Source organism: Zeus faber (assembly GCF_960531495.2).
Source record: "Zeus faber genome assembly, chromosome: 13".
NCBI classification, from domain to species: Eukaryota; Metazoa; Chordata; class Actinopteri; order Zeiformes; family Zeidae; genus Zeus; species Zeus faber.
In genome coordinates, this window is record NC_137198.1 from 804,100 (window position 1) to 822,115 (window position 18,016).

Consider the following 18,016-nt stretch of genomic DNA (forward strand, 5'->3'; position numbering starts at 1 on the left):
TCTATCTATCTATTTATCTATCTATCCATCAATTATCTATCTATCTATCTATCTATCTATCTATCTATCTATCTATCTATCTATCTATTATCTATCGATCTATTTCTTATCTATCTTTCTATCAATAAGATATCTATCTATCTATCTATCTATCTATCTATCTATCTATTTATCTTTATCCATCTATCTATCTATCTATCTATCTATCTATCTATCTATCTATCTATCTATCTATCTATCTATCTATCTATCTATCTATCTATCTATTATCTATCGATCTATTTCTTATCTATCTTTCTATCAATAAGATATCTATCTATCTATCTATCTATCTATCTATCTATCTATCTATCTATCTATCTGCCTGCCTGCCTGTCTGTCTATCTATCTATCTATCTATCTATCTATCTATCTATCTGTCTGTCTGTCGATCTGTCTGTCTGTCTACCTGCCTTTCACTTCACGTGGGTGTGGTGGACCCCGCCACCAACAATGGGAACAGTGTGTGGAGTAGCACCTGAACAACGCCTTCAACGTCTGTTTCTTATTGGGCACCAGCTCAAAATACAAATAAAACATGTATTTTTAAAACGAAATAATCGTACGGATTTACCACTTTAATTAAAATACAGACTCTGGTCTTAAACTACTACAAGCAACTTTCAAATTACTCCTCTCACAAAGGACTGAGTAAACTTTGGGCCCCTGCGCAGATCACGAGGGTTCCGGTCAGAAAGGAAGCTGCTGGAGGTTGGGTGGGGCAGGTGGGTGGACAGGGTTAGGGTGGAGTTTTCAGAGGATTTAGGCGGTGTTTGATGAGCTCCAACTCTTACTTTGCCTCTTTCTTCTGGCTCCTCGCCCGAGGGCTGGGTCTAAGGCACCGAGTAACCAACTGTTCAGACAGACAGACAGACAGACAGATAGAGAGGGAGTTGAATGGAGAGGACAGAAGGAGAGAGAAAGAGAGAGACAGGGAAGAAAAAAGACAGAGGTAAAAGGGAGAGGAAGGAGGAGTGGGGAGGGAGATGAAGATGGAGTGACGAGCAGAAGAGAGAGAACAGAGTGAGGGAGTAAGAGAGAGAGACCATGAAAAAAGAGAGAGAGAGAAAAGAGAGAGAGCAGAAAGGAGGGAGAAGAAGGGAGGGTGATGAAGATGGAGTGATGAGGCAGAAAAGAGAGACAGAAAGAGAGAGACAGAGAACAGACAACAGGAGTAAGCGAGAGAGACAGGAATCAAATAGAGAAGGAAAGAGAGAGAGAGGAAAGGAGGGAGCAGCAGGGAGGGTGAGGAAGACAGAGTGAAGGGGGAGAAAAGACAGAAAAAAGAGAAGAAGAAGAAGGAGAAGAAGAAGGAGAAGACGGACGTGTGCAGGTTGTTTGCTGAAAACCACATTTGCTTGACTGGTTTTTGACATTGTTCTGCTTTTGAAAGTGAGAGTGAGACGCTGCGTCGGTGTGGATGCAAACACCAGGTGACACGGTCAAGCAACTTTGGCTGCTTTCATAATGAACCGGACGATGAGTTTGTTCCGTTGCCCACGGCGACGCGGACAGACCGATGGACAGAGGTGACGATCCAAGCGGCTTGAAGTCTTCCGACCAGAAGAGCTGTGTTCACTACGAGGGAGCAGAGTGTGTTTCAAAGACGCCAACATTTTGTGAATTCTGTTCAAGTGAGTGCAGCTATCTGCATCACTGTGTTTCTCATCATGGACATGTGGAGGAAGAGGAACTCAGAGCTTTTACTTCACTTAAGCTACTTACTACGTACTTCATGTTGAAGTCCATCTCTGACAGACAACTCTTGGATTTACTTTCTAATGACCTTTATTTGTTTTTGATTTGTGTGGGTTTGGGCTCTGCCGCTCGTCATTCCAGACGAGGTGTAAAGCAAACAGAGTGAGGCATAGGAGTGATGAGCTGGAGCGCAGCAGGAGGGAGCCGCTGCTTACGAGGGCGTGGCAGCGCGTGGTGCTGTCGGCTTGTCTGACAGAACTACCTCCACCTCCCGTTCCGCATCATTTTTGTCACAGTAAAAACAAAAAAAATGTCTATGTTGCCATGTCCAATACCCTGACACACAATTACACTAGATTCAAGATTCCAGAGGTTTATTCATCACATACATGTACATACTTTCATACATACATGCAGTGAAAGGTCTTGACAGCGCACCCGTAAATCATGCACAATAGCAACTAAACTGAACCTAAATATCTAACCTAATTCCTACCTAGCAACTAACTGATTCCTAAAACATCATGCGGTTAGTGAATAGAATAAAATAAATACAATTAAATAAAAATTAAATAAGACTCAAAAAGATAATACAAAGCTGGGGTACAAAATAGAAGGGAATAGAGTAATGTATATGGGATAGACTATTTGTATATACAGATATGTGCAGTAAAAATATTTACATTATAGTAGACAACAGTACGACACAGCAATACAGTAACACAGAACAGAACAGCAATACAGCGCAGTATGCAGTAACCCAGAACAGTGATACAGTATGCAGTACAGTATGCAGTACAGTATGCAGTAACCCAGAACAGTGATACAGTATGCAGTACAGTATGCTACATACAGTACAGTAAGGCAGTGGGGCCTATGTGAGTGTCTCAGTGAGGACCCCTGGTGAGTTCAGCGTTGACAGTTCTTATTTCTTGATGTAGAAACTCTGTCTCAGTCTCTGTTCTGGCTGTGTGACTGTGAAGGCTCTGGCTCGACCTCAGCAACTGGAACAGTCCGTTGTTGGGGTGATGAGGAACCTTCATGATCCTGCAGCTCTGCTACTACACCTCCTGGTGTATAAGTCCTGCAGGGAGGGGAGGGTAGTTCCAGTGGTACGTTGGGCTGAACGCACCACCCTCTGCAGGGCCCACCTGTCCTGGGCAGTACAGTTCCCAAAGCAGGCAGTGATGGTGCCTGTCAGGATGCTCTCCACTGCTCCACAGTAGAAGGACTTGAGGATCCTCACCGAGACCCGGAATTTCCTCAGCTGCCTGAGGTGGTAAGGACGCTGCCTCGCCTTCCTCACCAGAGTGTCTGTTTGTAAAGTCCATGTTAAATCCTTTGTGATGTGGACTCCCAGGTACTTGAAGCTGCTCACCCTGTCGACAGAAGTCCCATTAATCACCAAGGGCGCGTGCTTCTCGATTGTAAAGTCCACAATCAGATCCTTAGTGTTGCTGACGTCCAGGAGGAAGCTGTTGTCCTGGCACCAGAGTGACAGGTCAGCCACCTCCTCGCGGTAGGCCTTCTCATCGTCGTCGGTGATCAGGCCCACGACAACGGTGTCGTCAGCAAACTTGATGATGGTGTTGGAGCTGGACCTGGCCACACAGTCATGTGTGTACAGGGAGTACAGTAGGGGGCTGAGGATGCAGCCCTGGGGGGATCCTGTGTTTAGGGTGAGGGAGCTGGACATGTGCTTCCCCACCCTAACCACCTGGGGCCGGGCTAAGAGGAAGTCCAGGATCCAGCCACACGGCGGAGCATTCAGTCCAAGCTCCAGCAGCTTGACAGCCAGTCTGGTGGGGACTATGGTATTGAAAGCTGAACTATAATTTGTGGTTTCTGTTGCCAGACTCAAATCACGCAACAAAGGATTTCATTGCGTTGGCTAGGGAGGCGTCCACACTCGTGGCTGGGGAGGAGCTGCTGTTTTAGTTCGTAATAGTCCGCAGCCCCTGCAACAAGCATCTGGTGTCCTGTTGCTACATCTGTCGCTTCCTGAATCACGGCCTCTGATTAGTCTGACCACCGCTTTACGTCCCTCGTCACTACCGTTCCACTTGCAATGCAAGTCCGATGGTGCTGTGTCGGTTTCCGCTTGCGTTGGAATACAAACGGCAATGAGGATGACCGTGCTGAATTCCCGGGGGAGGTAGAATGGACGGTCAGCTGTTCCAGGTTTGGCGACCAGGAGCGGGAGAGAGTCTTGGTGCTGTTCATGAGGCAGACGCCTCCACCCTTGGATTTCCCAGACTCCTCCGACCTGTCGGGGCGGAACACAGAGAAGGACTCGGCTGGACGAGCGGCTTCATCCGGCACCAGCGGGTTCAGCCATGTCTCTGTCAGGCAGAGGACGCAACAGTTTCTTGTAACCCGTTGAATGCCATCCTCGCTCCAAGGTCATCCATCTTGTTCTCCAGAGACTGGAAATGAGCAAGAATGATGCTTGCTAGAGGTGGACGGTAACGTTGCGTCCTCATTCTGACCAGAATGACGCCTCGTTAACAGCGGTGCCGTGGAACAACGGCTCTATTTTTGATGTTGCTGTTGAGAGCGTTGGTGCGTAAAATCTCCGGGGGCCACCCTGGATCCGCAGATAAAAAGCCCCAAAGTTGATCTTCCAGGGAAATTTTTATATCCACGAGTGCATCGCGGCCATAGGAGATCACTGCAGATGAGTTTTTGGCACACATAGTGATATAAAACGGATAAAAATACTAAAAAGTGCATAATCAACGAGGAGCGCCTGTGCAGGCTGCCGCTAATGGGCGGCACCACGTCACAACCTCAGTCACACCTCCAGCAGCGCATCATGTTTGTCACAGTAAAAAAACAGACGTCTATGTTGTCACGTCCACAGCGCCGTTTTCAACTCATTCATGGCAGCGTAGTACCTGACACACGAGGCAATCTGATGTGCTGCGTGGATTGGTTCCTCTTGCGTCATGATATACTGTGTGTGTGTGTATGTGTGTGTGTGTGTGTGTGTGTGTGTGTGTGTGTGTGATATGATTTTGTTTATTAACTAAAGTAATTTGACTTAGTAAGAAATGTAGTAAAAAGTACATATGTATTTGTTGAAATGTAGTGGAGTAAAATTCAAAAGTCTCCGAAACTGGACGTACTTTAGCAAGTACAGATACTTGAAAAATGTATTCAAGTACAGAGTACAGTGACAAAGTACTTTCAGCGTTGATACAGCATCCGTTGTTTGGAATGAAAGCCTGTGTTCAGTGGCGCTGCAGCAGGCTTGTGAAGGTGACTCTTCCAAGGCAAATCGTTGTGTTTGGTTTTTTGACATTGTGTTTTTTTGATCTGTTGTTGTACTTTTTGATCTATTGTTGTGTTTTGTTCTTTGTGGGGCCACCGTACTTTTATCATTCAAATGAGCTGCCATTTGCTCAGACAGGTTTTGCTGACCTGGCTGTGTGGGCGTGGGCGATACAGCGCATGGGATTTAGGCTTTGCACCGCCCTCACCTCCCACAGGTCTGGACGCTCTCATATCATTTGGTTTTCCTATTTAACTTTCTCCGAATGGATCAAATAGACCTGGAAAGATCAAGAAAGAAGGTTAAATCTGTCTCACGTGAAAAAAGAAACCTTACCACACCTTGGCTCCTCCCAGTGATCTGTACTCCAGCGCATGATTGAGTTCAAGATGTTTGGCCCCTCCCTCATATTTACACTTTACACTGCAACTGCTGCAGGAAGAGGGCAAACGTGGTTTATTTCGACCTAGTGATGAAAGGTTTGCGCGGCTCTTTTTGTTTGCAAATTGTGATTTGAGGTTCAGTGAATGCCTGTGACTGAGTGACTCGACGAGTCACTCAGTAAAAAGACTTGTTACATTTCCAGACTCTTGGTTCATTTGGTTTTTAATGCCTGGTGAAGGAGGGACAACTTCCTGAATGATGAACGAGAGGCAGAAGAGTCTGGTGGCTGCTTCTGGCTCCGACTGCACGGACTTCTCACAAGTATCCTTCAGTTCTGTCAAGATGGGTTATTCAGGCGAGAAGATCCAAACTGTGGATCCCAGGAAATATTTTAGCCTGATTCTGTCAAAACTATTCGTTTTGGTGGAAAGCAAAATGTATATCAGTCACATTCAATTTGAATGACTACAGTCACAAGGCTTCTTCAACATTAATTTAGTCCTCATTCATTATTTTCAGTTTGTAAATCAATTCAAGAGTCATTGCTCGTGTGTCACGCGGCTCTTTTCATTAAGGAAGAGTGCTTTGAGGTTCAGTGAATGCTTGTGGCTAAGCCTGACCCGACCCTTGTGCCCAAAGGACACATGAATCCTGAGTCATTTTAAAGATTTGTTCACTATGAACCAATCGTTCGAGTCTCGCATCGCTATTGGCATCTGAAAGGCCACATTATAATCCTGTCACCGTCCGTAGAGGACTTAGCTTGAACCTAAGCCGGAGAACTTCCAAACTCCTGATGAACCTCGACATCGTGCTGCGGCAGCATTTATAATTCATATCGTCGAGAAAACCCCCCACAACCCTGAAAGAGTCGTCGTCGGTGGAAGCAAGCGGCGTCGCAGTGCTGACCTGGCTCTGCTCGCTCCCTGCTTACCTCCCGCTGGGAAGTAGAAGACATTTTTCTACAGGAATAACATGTGTGGTCAAGGAGCTCTGTGGCGACTCTCCTGAAACCAAACATGGCTCTCACACACGCTGTGGCTTAATGTCTCCACAGCGTCAGAGGCTTGTTTGTAGAATCCTTCTGGTCCGCCTCCCGGCGAAGGAAAACACTGATCAATCTTCATTGTCTCTGAAGTAGAGCATCTTCAGCAACGCCCCTGGAAACATGTCGCCCGCTTCCTTTAACACGACAGGACGTGCGTTCAGTGACTGCGAACACAAAGCTTCTCACTCCAGTGACAGCCGCTCGTTTGGACTTTCTCACTGAGTTACTGCGGCGGTGAAGCGTCGTCATATATTTGGAGGACAGTGACAGAGTGGGAGGTCAGAGGTGAAGTCCACGCCGCGCATCCTGACAAGTCAACTGCCAAAACAACAGCGGCGTGATTAATGACGGTTTCCCCGCCTGAAGAGCGTCTCTCCTTCAAAACGGAGCAAGGACCTCTCAGCGGCGGGACATAGAACGTGGAGAACGCAGTAGGGGATTCTCACAGAACTTAAAGGACCAATAAGTCATATTTTATTTGGCCGCACAAATTGACCATGTTGTAGTGACCGTTCGCAAATGTTGTAGATCAGTGCCAGTCCACTGGTCCCAGGACGGCTGCTGAGAGTCTACGCTCTCAAAACAGGAAGTCCGGTCCGGTCTGGAGTCGAGGAGGAAACGTCCCTCGCCCCTGGCTCTGGGGGTGAGGGACGTCCGTTCAGTGCAGGACCCCTCCCCCCCTGGAGGGGGCCAAACAGTCAGGTACAAGGGACTTAGGGAGAGTGCTCAAATTAAGGGTTTATTTTCCCATAAATATAAACACATGGAAACAAAACCAGACAAAATAACGACAGTTACAACAATAATAATAATGAGCTGTTCTTGGGCCCCACAGAACTCAGGTCAACTAAACAGAACAAAACTTTAAATAAATATAGCTGCAGGCAGCAATACACAGGGTCCATTGTCAGCACCAATTACAAATTTTCGAGTTCCCATGGAACACAGCATCAGTCTCATGCTGTCGCTCCTCTTTACATCAGCATTACGTTTAAAACAAGTTACGATTGTCAAAGTTTCCAATGAAGGATGCACTTGTTGCGTGTTATGACTTTATCCTAAAAATGAGAAGGTGTTAGGAGGAGGGTTAGGAGCCAGTTAGACGGCTCTGGGGCAACAAGTAAACATGTTAAATAAAGAACATAATGAAAGACACAAGCCCAAACTTATGAAATGAGTTACAATTGTTAAATTGTTAAAATTGCAATTAAGACAATACAATGTAAAATTACAGGCGTGCACTTAATTAAGAAACCTCTAGTGTCATAATGCAAATAAAGATGCAAGTATGGTGTATGGTATGGTATGTGTGTCGTGTGATTATTTGGTTTGTGTTTGGGAATTATGGATGTTAGCAGCGCATAGGGACAAAAATGAGAGAAGAAAGTAACTTGTGGGGTCAGGGGTCAGGGTCAGGCAGTGCAGTGGTTACCACCATGAGGACTGATGTGGGGCAGGTGGTGCCTCCGTCACAGGCTTGAACAGTGTTCAGCCGCACTCGGAGGTTGAGGAGAGAGCTTCAGTCTTCATCACAGACGTGACAGGTTTACAGAGATCCCGGTGAGGGCCGCTCAGCCCAGACCTGTTGCTTGTATTGCAGAACTCTCTCTGTTCCGCCACAAGTGCTGAGCAACATTTTCCTTTATATTTCCGAGAACTGCTCATATTTCGTGGTATTACAAAAAACATCTTTCGTTGCGTTTTTACATCGCAAACGTGTACATGGCAGGCCCATTGTACAACTGTATAGGACATATATACAGCATATATACTGTTTATTTAATTGCATGTTATGCACAGTATATACTATAACCATGCATAGTAGCCCAATTATCTGTAGATCGTTTGTTTTCAGACCGTATCATCTCTTTTCTTTTGCTTTTTACTTTTATTATCCATAGTGACTAGAAGTAAACCATGAGCGTTTCACTGCACATTGTAGCAGTGAAAGGTAGAATCTCTGGAAATATTCACCGACCGACCGAAGGTAAAAAGCACCCTCCGTAATCTTTCTGAGCGAGACTCTGAAGAGTAGAAACCTGTGTGAGTTGATATCTTCCCTCGGCGTCTGAAAGCCGCACCTGGCTCCCTGTCCTTCGCTGGCAGCCCCCCTGGGGGCCCTTGCTCATGCTCCCACTCTGCTCATAGGCTTTGCCCTGCGCCGGCTTGTTATCCTCCTTTCAAGGCCGTCCATGTTTTATACGCCGTCCAAACTGAGTCGCACTCACCACGAAACTGCACAACTCGTCAGTTTACAAACTAATGAGTCTTTCTGCCAGAGGAGGAGAACGCCATCATGGAACCGCATCGATTGGGAGGTCATTAGGGGGAAAACTAAGGAGGAGAAAAAAAACAACAAATGATGGATTGTAAAATAAACAAGCTATAGAAAGGGGTTGGTCCAGGACAGAGACTGTCTGTCTGCGCAGACGGTTCATTAACGCTGCGTCTGGAAGTGCTGAGGCTGCTGGAGTAAAGACACTTTCACAGCAACCGAAAGCATATTTATCCATGTTCTGCAACCACATTGATACATTTCACTGCAATTTATCATCCCCAATATGAAAGCATTATTTAAAGTAGTAATCCCTTAGATTCTTTTTAAGAAATCCCTTTTTTTTTACTTTTTCTTTAGTTGGAACTTCGTAAAGAACTCCCAAAAGTTAATTGTATTTGTGTTCTTCATGTGCTTCCTCGACATGCTGCTCCCAGTGCTGGTGGCCGCTGCCATGAGAAGTGAAAGACGGAGGGGGTGAATGAAGTGAAAGAGTGCAGCTAGCTGTGGAGCTATGGAGGTCGAACATTCACAAAAAAAGAAGAGAAAAAACATCCCCGTCACCTCGAATGACGAAGAAGAAAAAACCCAAATCGATCAGAAGAAGGAAAACTCTGGAGAAAAGAAAGTAAAGCCTCGGACCGAAGACAAAGGAAACCCCAGTTTTGAAGACAATTCTGGGACTTAGCGTAATCCACCCAACACGGACCATTTTATGGATCGCGGTTTTAATAAGATTGTCTGATTAAGATTAAAATCTCATCTCTCAAGAGGCAGATATGAGTCAGTCAGACGTTACAGAATCAAGGTTCACACATTATAGACACACTAGATTAACAAGCGCAAGTGGCCATAAAAATATAAGGAATTCATTTATCATCCAGAGAAATGACAATGAAAAGCAGGATACAGTGTTGGGATTGTTATCTTTGTAATTCAATGTAAGGTGATGGATGTGTGAGAATCAGCACATTTGCTGCCGAACACTGAACATGGAATGTCATGTCATGGAATATTGAGGCATTTATGCGATTAGCAGGTTACTCAATTATTTCACTTTTTATCAAACTATTCAGTTCCATTTTGGCCATGTTGTCATTCTGCTTCTTTGAGGGGAAAATGTTCTGTGGTTCAGGGGGTAGTGCTGAGTGTCCCTGGAGATGGCTAAATGGACGGACAGACAGACAGACAGACAGAGAGACAGACTGATTGATTGAAATGGGAAGCAGGAAAGGGGGCGAGTCTGGAGGCAGATGGGGCTCTAATGGAGGACAGCTCCCAGGCACAGATGAAGTAGGACAGACAGGGACAGAGGGGTGGAGGGATGGATGGAGGAGGGAAGTGAGTAAATTAGTGAGGGAAGGATCTTCATAGGAAGAGGAGTAATTATAGTGATGTTGTGAGGACGGGGAGCTGGAGGTGCCTCACTTCACTGAAATATGAATGGAATATTCAGCTAGCAGCCGGGCGCTGAAACACATCCAGTGCCCGTCTCATTCAACATTTAAGCACCATTCATGTTCTATTCATTACAAGGGGGGTTATTACACATAGTCATCATTTTGGTTTGGTTTGTACTTCAAGAAGGAGAAGCTTTTTTGCTTTTATGTCTGAAAGCGCATCACTGCATCCAAGTCTGGGGGGCGAGAGGCAAGTCAATAGCCGCTCCAATTAGGTTTTTGAATCATTGGTAAACATTGCCTGGGATTTGATTTTCTCAAACCACAGAGCGGGATGAAACAGATTCTTCCTCCCCAATGTTTTTTTGTTTATTTTTTTTCCCTCCTGACACATTTCCTCCTCCTTCCCAGAATCCGAGGTGACGACGGTGAACCGCTGCCTGGACGCCGCCAAGGCGTGCAACATCGATGACACGTGTCAGAAGCTCCGCACCGAGTACGTGTCGGCCTGCATCCAGCCCTCCGCCCGCTCGGGCCCTTGCAACCGACCAAAATGCAACAAGGCCCTGAGAAAGTTCTTTGACCGCGTTCCTCCGGACTTCACTCACGAGCTGCTGTTCTGCCCGTGCACGGACACGGCGTGCTCAGAACGCCGCCGGCAGACCATAGTACCTTCCTGTTCTTACGAGGACAAAGACAAACCCAACTGCCTCGCTCAGCTGCGGGTCTGCAGGGCAGACTATGTGTGCAGGTGAGAACCTGAGGATTCAGGTTAGTATATGCCCTTTCAATACACCCACCAAGTGTGAGGTAGATCGAATGAATGGTTGTTAAGATAATCGAAGGACATCCAGACAGACAGACAGAGGAAATAGGAGGAGCAGTGGAGTCCATGATTTAAACGTGTTTACGTGGACTGCCAGGCGCTCGGCACACAGAGGTGTCCTCCTCTCGGGTGCAGGTGTTACGTTGCATCACGCACCCGCCACGCGCATCTCCAGTGCTTCCTCTTGTGCACCTTGTGCTTCACATATTGGATGATGATGTCACAAAACGCCCTTCATAGTGGACTTGGCTAATGTTACTAAGTGCCCTTGATGCACAGAGCGGCTCGCTGTCCCCTTGTTTATTGAAAGTTTATTAATGTCACGCGTGTCGCATGTCCAAATTGCACCAATTTCGACACTGCACATCCTTGGGTCCCCAGCAACACACACAGCAAGTGCCAAGTAGATCAGATTTCAACGGTTGTTGAGATAATCAAAGGACAAACATACAGAGAGATTCTTCAAATTATAGAGAGATACCAACGCCTATGAAAACAAACAGATAATGGATGAAATGCAATACCTTGTTTAGGGTTTATATTGACAAATGAAAAAATGTAATGATATGTATGAATTTCTAAATCACAGATTCCCTCATCTATTCCCTAAAGAGTAGAGGTAGAGTAGAGAGATGTAGAGGGAGATAAAGTAGAGGTATAGAGTAGAATAGAGTGAGATGGTAGGGGGAAGTAGAGGCAGAGTAGAGTAGAGATTGATTGGACTAGAGCTGAAATGGAGCAGAGGTAAAGTAACTACAAGAAGGGGTAGAGTAAAGTACAGGTGGAGCTATAGGTAGAGCAGCATTAGGTAGAGTAGAGGTAGGGCAAAGTAGAGGTGGAGTAGGTGAGAGGTAGCGGTGAGTAAAGGATGAGACAGGTAGAGCTAAAGTGGCATTATTGAGAGTAGCAGTAGAGCTGGGTAAAGCAAAGTAGAAGTAGAGCAAAGTAGAGGTAGCATAGACTAGAGGTAGAGCAAAGTAGAGGTAGAGCAAAGTAGAAGTAGAGCAAAGTAGAGGTAGAGCAAGGTAGAGTTAGAGCAAAGTAGAGGTAGCGTAGACTAGAGGTAGAGCAAAGTAGAGTTAGAGCAAAGTAGAGTGAGAGCAAAGTAGCGGTAGAGTAGACTAGAGGTAGAGCAAAGTAGAGCTAGAGTAAAGTTGAAGTAGAGCAAAGTAGAAGGAAAGAAAAGTAGAGGTAGCGTAGACTAGAGGTAGAGCAAAGTAGATGGAGAACAAAGTAGAAGTAGAGCAAAGTAGAGGTAGAGCAAAGTAGAGGTAGCGTAGACTAGAGGTAGAGCAAAGTAGAGGTAGAGCAAAGTAGCAGTAGAGAAAAGTAGAGGTAGAGAAAAGTAGAGGTAGCGTAGACTAGAGGTAGAGCAAAGTAGAGGGAGAGCAAAGTGGAAGTAGCACAAAGTAGAGGTAGAGCAAAGTAAAGTTAGAGCAAAGTAGAGGTAGCGTAGACTAGGGGTAGAGCAAAGTAGAGGTAGAGCAAAGTAGAGTTAGAGCAAAGTAGATGTAGCGTAAACTAGAGGTAGAGCAAAGTAGAGGTAGAGAAAAGTATAGGTAGCGTAGACTAGAGGTAGAGCAAATTAGAGGTAGAGCAAAGTAGAGTCAGAGCAAAGTAGAGGTAGCGTGGACTAGAGGTAGAGCAAAGTAAAGGTATAGCAAAGTAGAGGTAGCGTAGACTAGAGGTAGAGCAAGGTAAAGGTAGAGCAAAGTAGAAGTAGAGCAAAGTAGAGGTAGAGCAAAGTAGAAGTAGAGCAAAGTAGAGGTAGAGAAAAGTAGAGGTAGCGTAGACTAGAGGTAGAGCAAAGTAGAAGTAGCACAAAGTAGAGGTAGAGCAAAGTAAGAAACAGTCTTTATTTGTCACGCAACACACCACACTACAACACATGATTGCACACACACACACATGCTTGATGGTGGCCGGTGAAATGGTTCCTCTGCGTTTAACCATCCTGGCTTGTCCTTCCTCCGGGGGCACAGCCAGGAGCAGTGGGCAGCGTACGTGGACGCGCCCGTCCACAGAGTAGGGTTAGAGCAAAGTAGAGGTAGCGTAGACTAGAGGTAGCGCAAAGTAGAGGTAGAGCAAAGTAGAGTAAGAGCAAAGTAGAGGTAGCGTAGACTAGAGGTAGAGCAAAGTAGAGGTAGAGCGAAGTAGAGGTAGCGTAGACTAGACGTAGAGCAAAGTAGAGGTAGCATAGACTAGAGGTAGAGCAAAGTAGAGGTGGAGCAAAGTAGAGGTAGCATAGACTAGAGGTTGAGCAAAGTAGAGTTAGAGCAAAGTAGAGGTAGCGCAAAGTAGAGGTAGAGCAAAGTAGAGGTAGCGTAGACTAGAGGTAGAGCAAAGTAGAGTTAGAGCAAAGTTGAAGTAGAGCAAAGTAGAGGCAGCGTAGACTGAAGGATCATGGCTGCTGACTAGACAATGCACCGCTGTGTTCCCACAGCCCTGACCGCACCCAAGGAAACGCCCCTCGGGATGAGAGCAAGCGCTGTTTTTGCTCGGCTAGGTGGGCATGTTCATTAGGGCCTAATTATTGTGATTGTGCTCTTAAACTATGCGCATCTCTCTTGGAAGTAGCGGAACAAACGGCCATGTGTGAAATGGTCGTTATTAATGGTGGTTACCGCCTGGGAGATTATTCTGGATTTCCTGCCAAACAGCCCTCAAAATATTTGTCAGTTTTTCAGCCAAAACCTCCTCCACCGTTGCTTCATAATTGGGTGAAAGTCAACTCACGCTGCACTCGCTAGACGCTAGTTGTTATCGAGACAAGCTATTTTTCCCCCCATTAAGCCCCCTGTGCATCTGAGGCTGATTTAAAATAAAGATTCATTCAAAACTAAATTGAATGGAAAAGACGGCGCCGTGGCTCACGAGGCCGGCGACGCCCGCTCCCCCCGCCAGGCGACGGGGTGCGGCGCCGCCAGGGCCGCCGCGTCGGCCTCCATCTGACGGCTGACGGTCGCCAGCATTTAATCTGGTTCCTCTTCAAATGTCAGGAAGACGAAAGGCTTCATCCGTCACAGCGATCGATCAGCCGTTATTCACTCCCGCCCGCCTCGGGATGGAGCACGCCTTCGCCGCTCCACCCGCCGGCTGCTATTAGCGTCCGCTACGGGTAAAGGACGATGGCGTGACAAAGGAGGGGAGAAAGGGAGGCTGGGCTCCATCCTGATGGAGAGACAACGTGATGGGAGGAGGGCTGGAGGCTCTACTGTATCCATCTGTATGACTAGCAGGAGGGTGGTGTAGAGGTGGGAAGGGAGATGGAGGAGGAGGGTGGAGGTATTTATGTAACGGATCCACCCTGGTCTTATCTGCTTGGGGCTCAACTTGCCAGAGAGTTAACACTCGATGATATCACAGGTTCTGTTACTCCCCTCATTGACTTCCTACAGCCTGGCAGCCATCCAGCAGAGGAGGGGAGAGAGGGAGAGAGAGAGAGAGAGAGAGAGAAAGAGAGAGAGAGAGGGGAGAATATATATTTAAGATATACCAGACAGAAATACCGACATTGGAAAGACAGGAACATGTCAGAGCACAGTTGAAGTGAAACCTGCTGGACAACAATACTTCATGGTTCTAGAGACTAGAACTACAACTATACCAACCAGCTAACAGCTAACTACAACTTAAATGCTAAATATTAATGGGAAACGCGGTATGGTGCGCATGAGACGTTCATCATAATGATGTTCATCATAACTGGCACAGTTTCACAGGTTTGTTTTTGGCTGTTTTTATCATTGTCTGACAAACTGTGATAAACCTTAAACATAAAGACATTGGCCACTGATTAAACACCCGATCACAAACTCTGATATATGAATCCAAGTATCTTTGTTTATATGTATCCATGTGTATGTACAGTATGTACAGTATGTACAGTATGTACTGTAGTGGGTGTGGTTTTAGCTGTAGATGTCTAAAAGGCCACAGTCTGTGTCAGGCTCGAGTCCATGAAAACACAAGGAATTGCGTTTCTACTTTTGTCTCCATTTGAGTCTTTACTGAACCCGAAGAGGCTTCCCCGGGAGGGTTTGGGGGTTTGTTGTGTTCAGTGTCGGCGGCGAATGACAGAGCGCACGCTGTGACTTTCCCGCAGGTCCCGCTGGGCACAGTTCCAGTACGACTGCCAGGCCTCGGAGCAGAGCGCCAGCGGCTGCAAACGGGACCACGGGGCTTGCCTCCTGGCCTACACCGGCCTGATAGGTAAGAAGGACCTCCTCCCTGCCAGAGCACCGCCCAACCGTCTGGTGGTGCGAGCTTGGGATGGGGATGGGAATCGGGGGCAAAACAACGAATCACGTCCCGTGATCGATGGCAGCACCCGTTAACGCGGCTTCGGTGTGACTGGCCGCTCCGCCGGCGTCACGCATCGCAACCGCACATTATCGACGGCGTCGGGCGGGAATTATCCCTGGCTTGGCCAGCTCGAGGGGCGGCCGCCACGTCTGAAGTTCAAATGAATAACAGCCAGAGATTCCGCATTCCCTGCTGTGTTTACAACGTGTCATTGTGACACAACAATACCACGGCAAACGGATCAGCAGAAGAAGAACAGGAGAGGTGGTTAAGCTGGGGAGGGGGCGGATAAAAATGGACAGAAGAACAGATGAGAGAGAGCGAGAGAGAGAGAGAGAGAGAGAGAGCGAGCTGTAAAGCCCTGATTGGCTCAAGTAGCGTCTGGAGGCCCCAGAAAATCAATACAAGTGAATCAGAACTTTTCTTGTTGTTGTGATGGTGGATTAGTTTTTGTTTTTTTTGTTGATGTATTTAGTTTAAGCTCGGCCGCCTCAGAGTGCAGAAGTTTTATCTCCCACTTCGCTCAAAACTAAACGGCACAACGGCTGTGCCGGGAATGACTCTCAGCAGCATCGCACCAGAGCCTCACCGGGCACAACATGGAGACCAGAGACTTCAGAGAGAGGTGCGCGGTGCCCGTCCCGGACGTATCCAAGCACCACGAGCCGCCTGCTCCGCCGGCGACACGAGTCCCAAAATCAGTTGAGGACAGCAGCCACCAAAGAGTCAGATGAAATAATCAGGGTCGCTGCAGGTAAACACCGGTCTCCATCAGGAGGCACCGTCGTGTATTACACTGAAAGATGAGAAGATATTTCAATGATCAATTTCCTCTCAAGTCTTAAAGTAGAATCCGTCAGATGGTCTGTGTTGGGGGATGATACTACTAAGTCCTTCTTTTCTCCAGTGTTTTCCTTCTTTGAAATGATTGCTCGCTTGAGATGTTGGGGATATTTTCTGTTCTTTTTTGGGGACGTTCATCCGTACTGAAGGAAAACTGACCACAACGAGCACCGGTGAACGAGTCTTTCACCACTTGCACTTGCATCCTTGCCAGGAAAGGCGGACCCGCCACCAATAACAGCACCGTTAGCTATCGAACCAAGTGGCAGCTACAAACTATAGCTACTATCAGTTCAACGTGGCCGCATCTCCCAGGAAACATATAGGGAATGGATATTGAGCCTGATGGAGCCATGACACCGATGGAGAAATTTAGACTTGGAGACCAATTAAGATTGTTGATGACGTTAAAAGGCTGAGAGTTCACTCAGTTGGTGATTTGGCAGAAAGGTGTGGCAAAGGGAGGGAATGAAAGCGGAAAATGAAAGAGTGAAGAGATGAACAGGGTCTGAACAGAGCACTTTGTAAGTCTGTGTACAAAATACAACTGAATATGAATAATTACAACAAGCCCCCCCCCCCCCACAAAAACAAAACAGATAAAAGAGAATAATTCAGGGTCGTCCTTGACAGCAACAGTTTATAGGACAGAACCGGCCCAGTGTCTTTGTGTGGACATGGAAATGTCAGCCCAGGAAGCCATCAGCAGTAGAAGCTGTTCAGCCGCCATTTGAACCAGAAGCTGGTTTTAATTAACCTGCCATCCTCTGCCCCACCCAGGAAGCACCATCACCCCCAACTACCTGGACAACTCCACGTCGAACGTGTCCCCCTGGTGTTCCTGTGCCGCCAGCGGGAACCACAGGGAGCAGTGCAACGACTTCCTGGTGTTTTTCCATGACAACGTCTGCCTGAGTGAGTGACGCGCACCAATGACATCACAATGACAAGCCAATGACACATAATTAGAATCTAATGTCAGCACAATGATATCACAATGACTTACCAACGATAACGCGATACTTTACGTCTGTTGCTTGTCAGAGCAATCAAGCGGGTCAAGTAAAACCCCCATCCCCACATACAGAGCAGAAGAGCCTCTGCCATGACGTGTGTCCATCTGCTCCCGGCTTGTTCCACCTGGCCCGCTCTCTAAAATATACTGCTGTGTTTGCAACATCTCTGCCGGTCTCTCTCTGGAGGACGGCCCTGAAAACACCACTCGGGTGGTGTGTGGCCGGCACAACTGCCACAGCATTCCTAGAAATATATAAGGGAAATGAATCATTCCGTTCCAAGAAAAACTATATTTCAAAGTTCAATAACCAGCAAAATGACCTTTCGTACAATGTATGAGGGTAATTAACAAAATGCCTTCAACCTCGATCACCACCGTAAGACTCGAGCTTCAAGGACCTCACTCCTACCTCACTCACATGGATGTGTTTGTATTACCGAGAAGCAAAGAACAACAACCGAGGGGGTTGGAAAGTAACAGTACTTATAATTGAGTATTTGCACTTCATTTAGTAAATATTTACTTGGGGGTAATTTTATAGGTACTTTTAAGGGACTTTTCCACACTTCTTCAAAGCAGAAATATTTTTGCTCTACTGTATTTATCTGTAACACCTGCAGGTATCCATTTGTTCTCACCTGAAGCAACCAATTGTTCTTGCGCAGCAACTTAATATGAATTATTAATGAATCTGGTCACCAAGAGGTTTTCATAAAAAGGGCTGACCTTTATGGGCAGAACGTGTCTTCACATCAAAATATGAGGTCATGATGTTGAAAGAGTACTTCCTCTTTTGATACTTGAGTACAATTAATTCATATGTAGTGTATGACTTCAGTACTTTGGTAGATTGCATAAGGGAGGATTTGCCCTCATAAGGTATAGTTCTTGTTGAGATTGGGTGGT

At 46.6% G+C, this 18,016-nt stretch overlaps 1 protein-coding gene across 1 annotated transcript in view; it reads left to right on the forward strand.

Annotated features, from left to right (window-relative positions):
- gfra4a (GDNF family receptor alpha 4a) overlaps positions 1-18,016 on the forward strand; it is a gene marked incomplete at both ends in the record, with an annotated part of 197,551 nt that overhangs the window by 164,677 nt on the left and 14,858 nt on the right. The window contains 3 exons of the mRNA XM_080012673.1: positions 10,530-10,869; positions 15,050-15,156; positions 16,873-17,007. Coding sequence (XP_079868799.1) covers positions 10,530-10,869; positions 15,050-15,156; positions 16,873-17,007 — 582 coding nt within the window. The remainder of the gene's footprint in view (positions 1-10,529; positions 10,870-15,049; positions 15,157-16,872; positions 17,008-18,016) is intronic.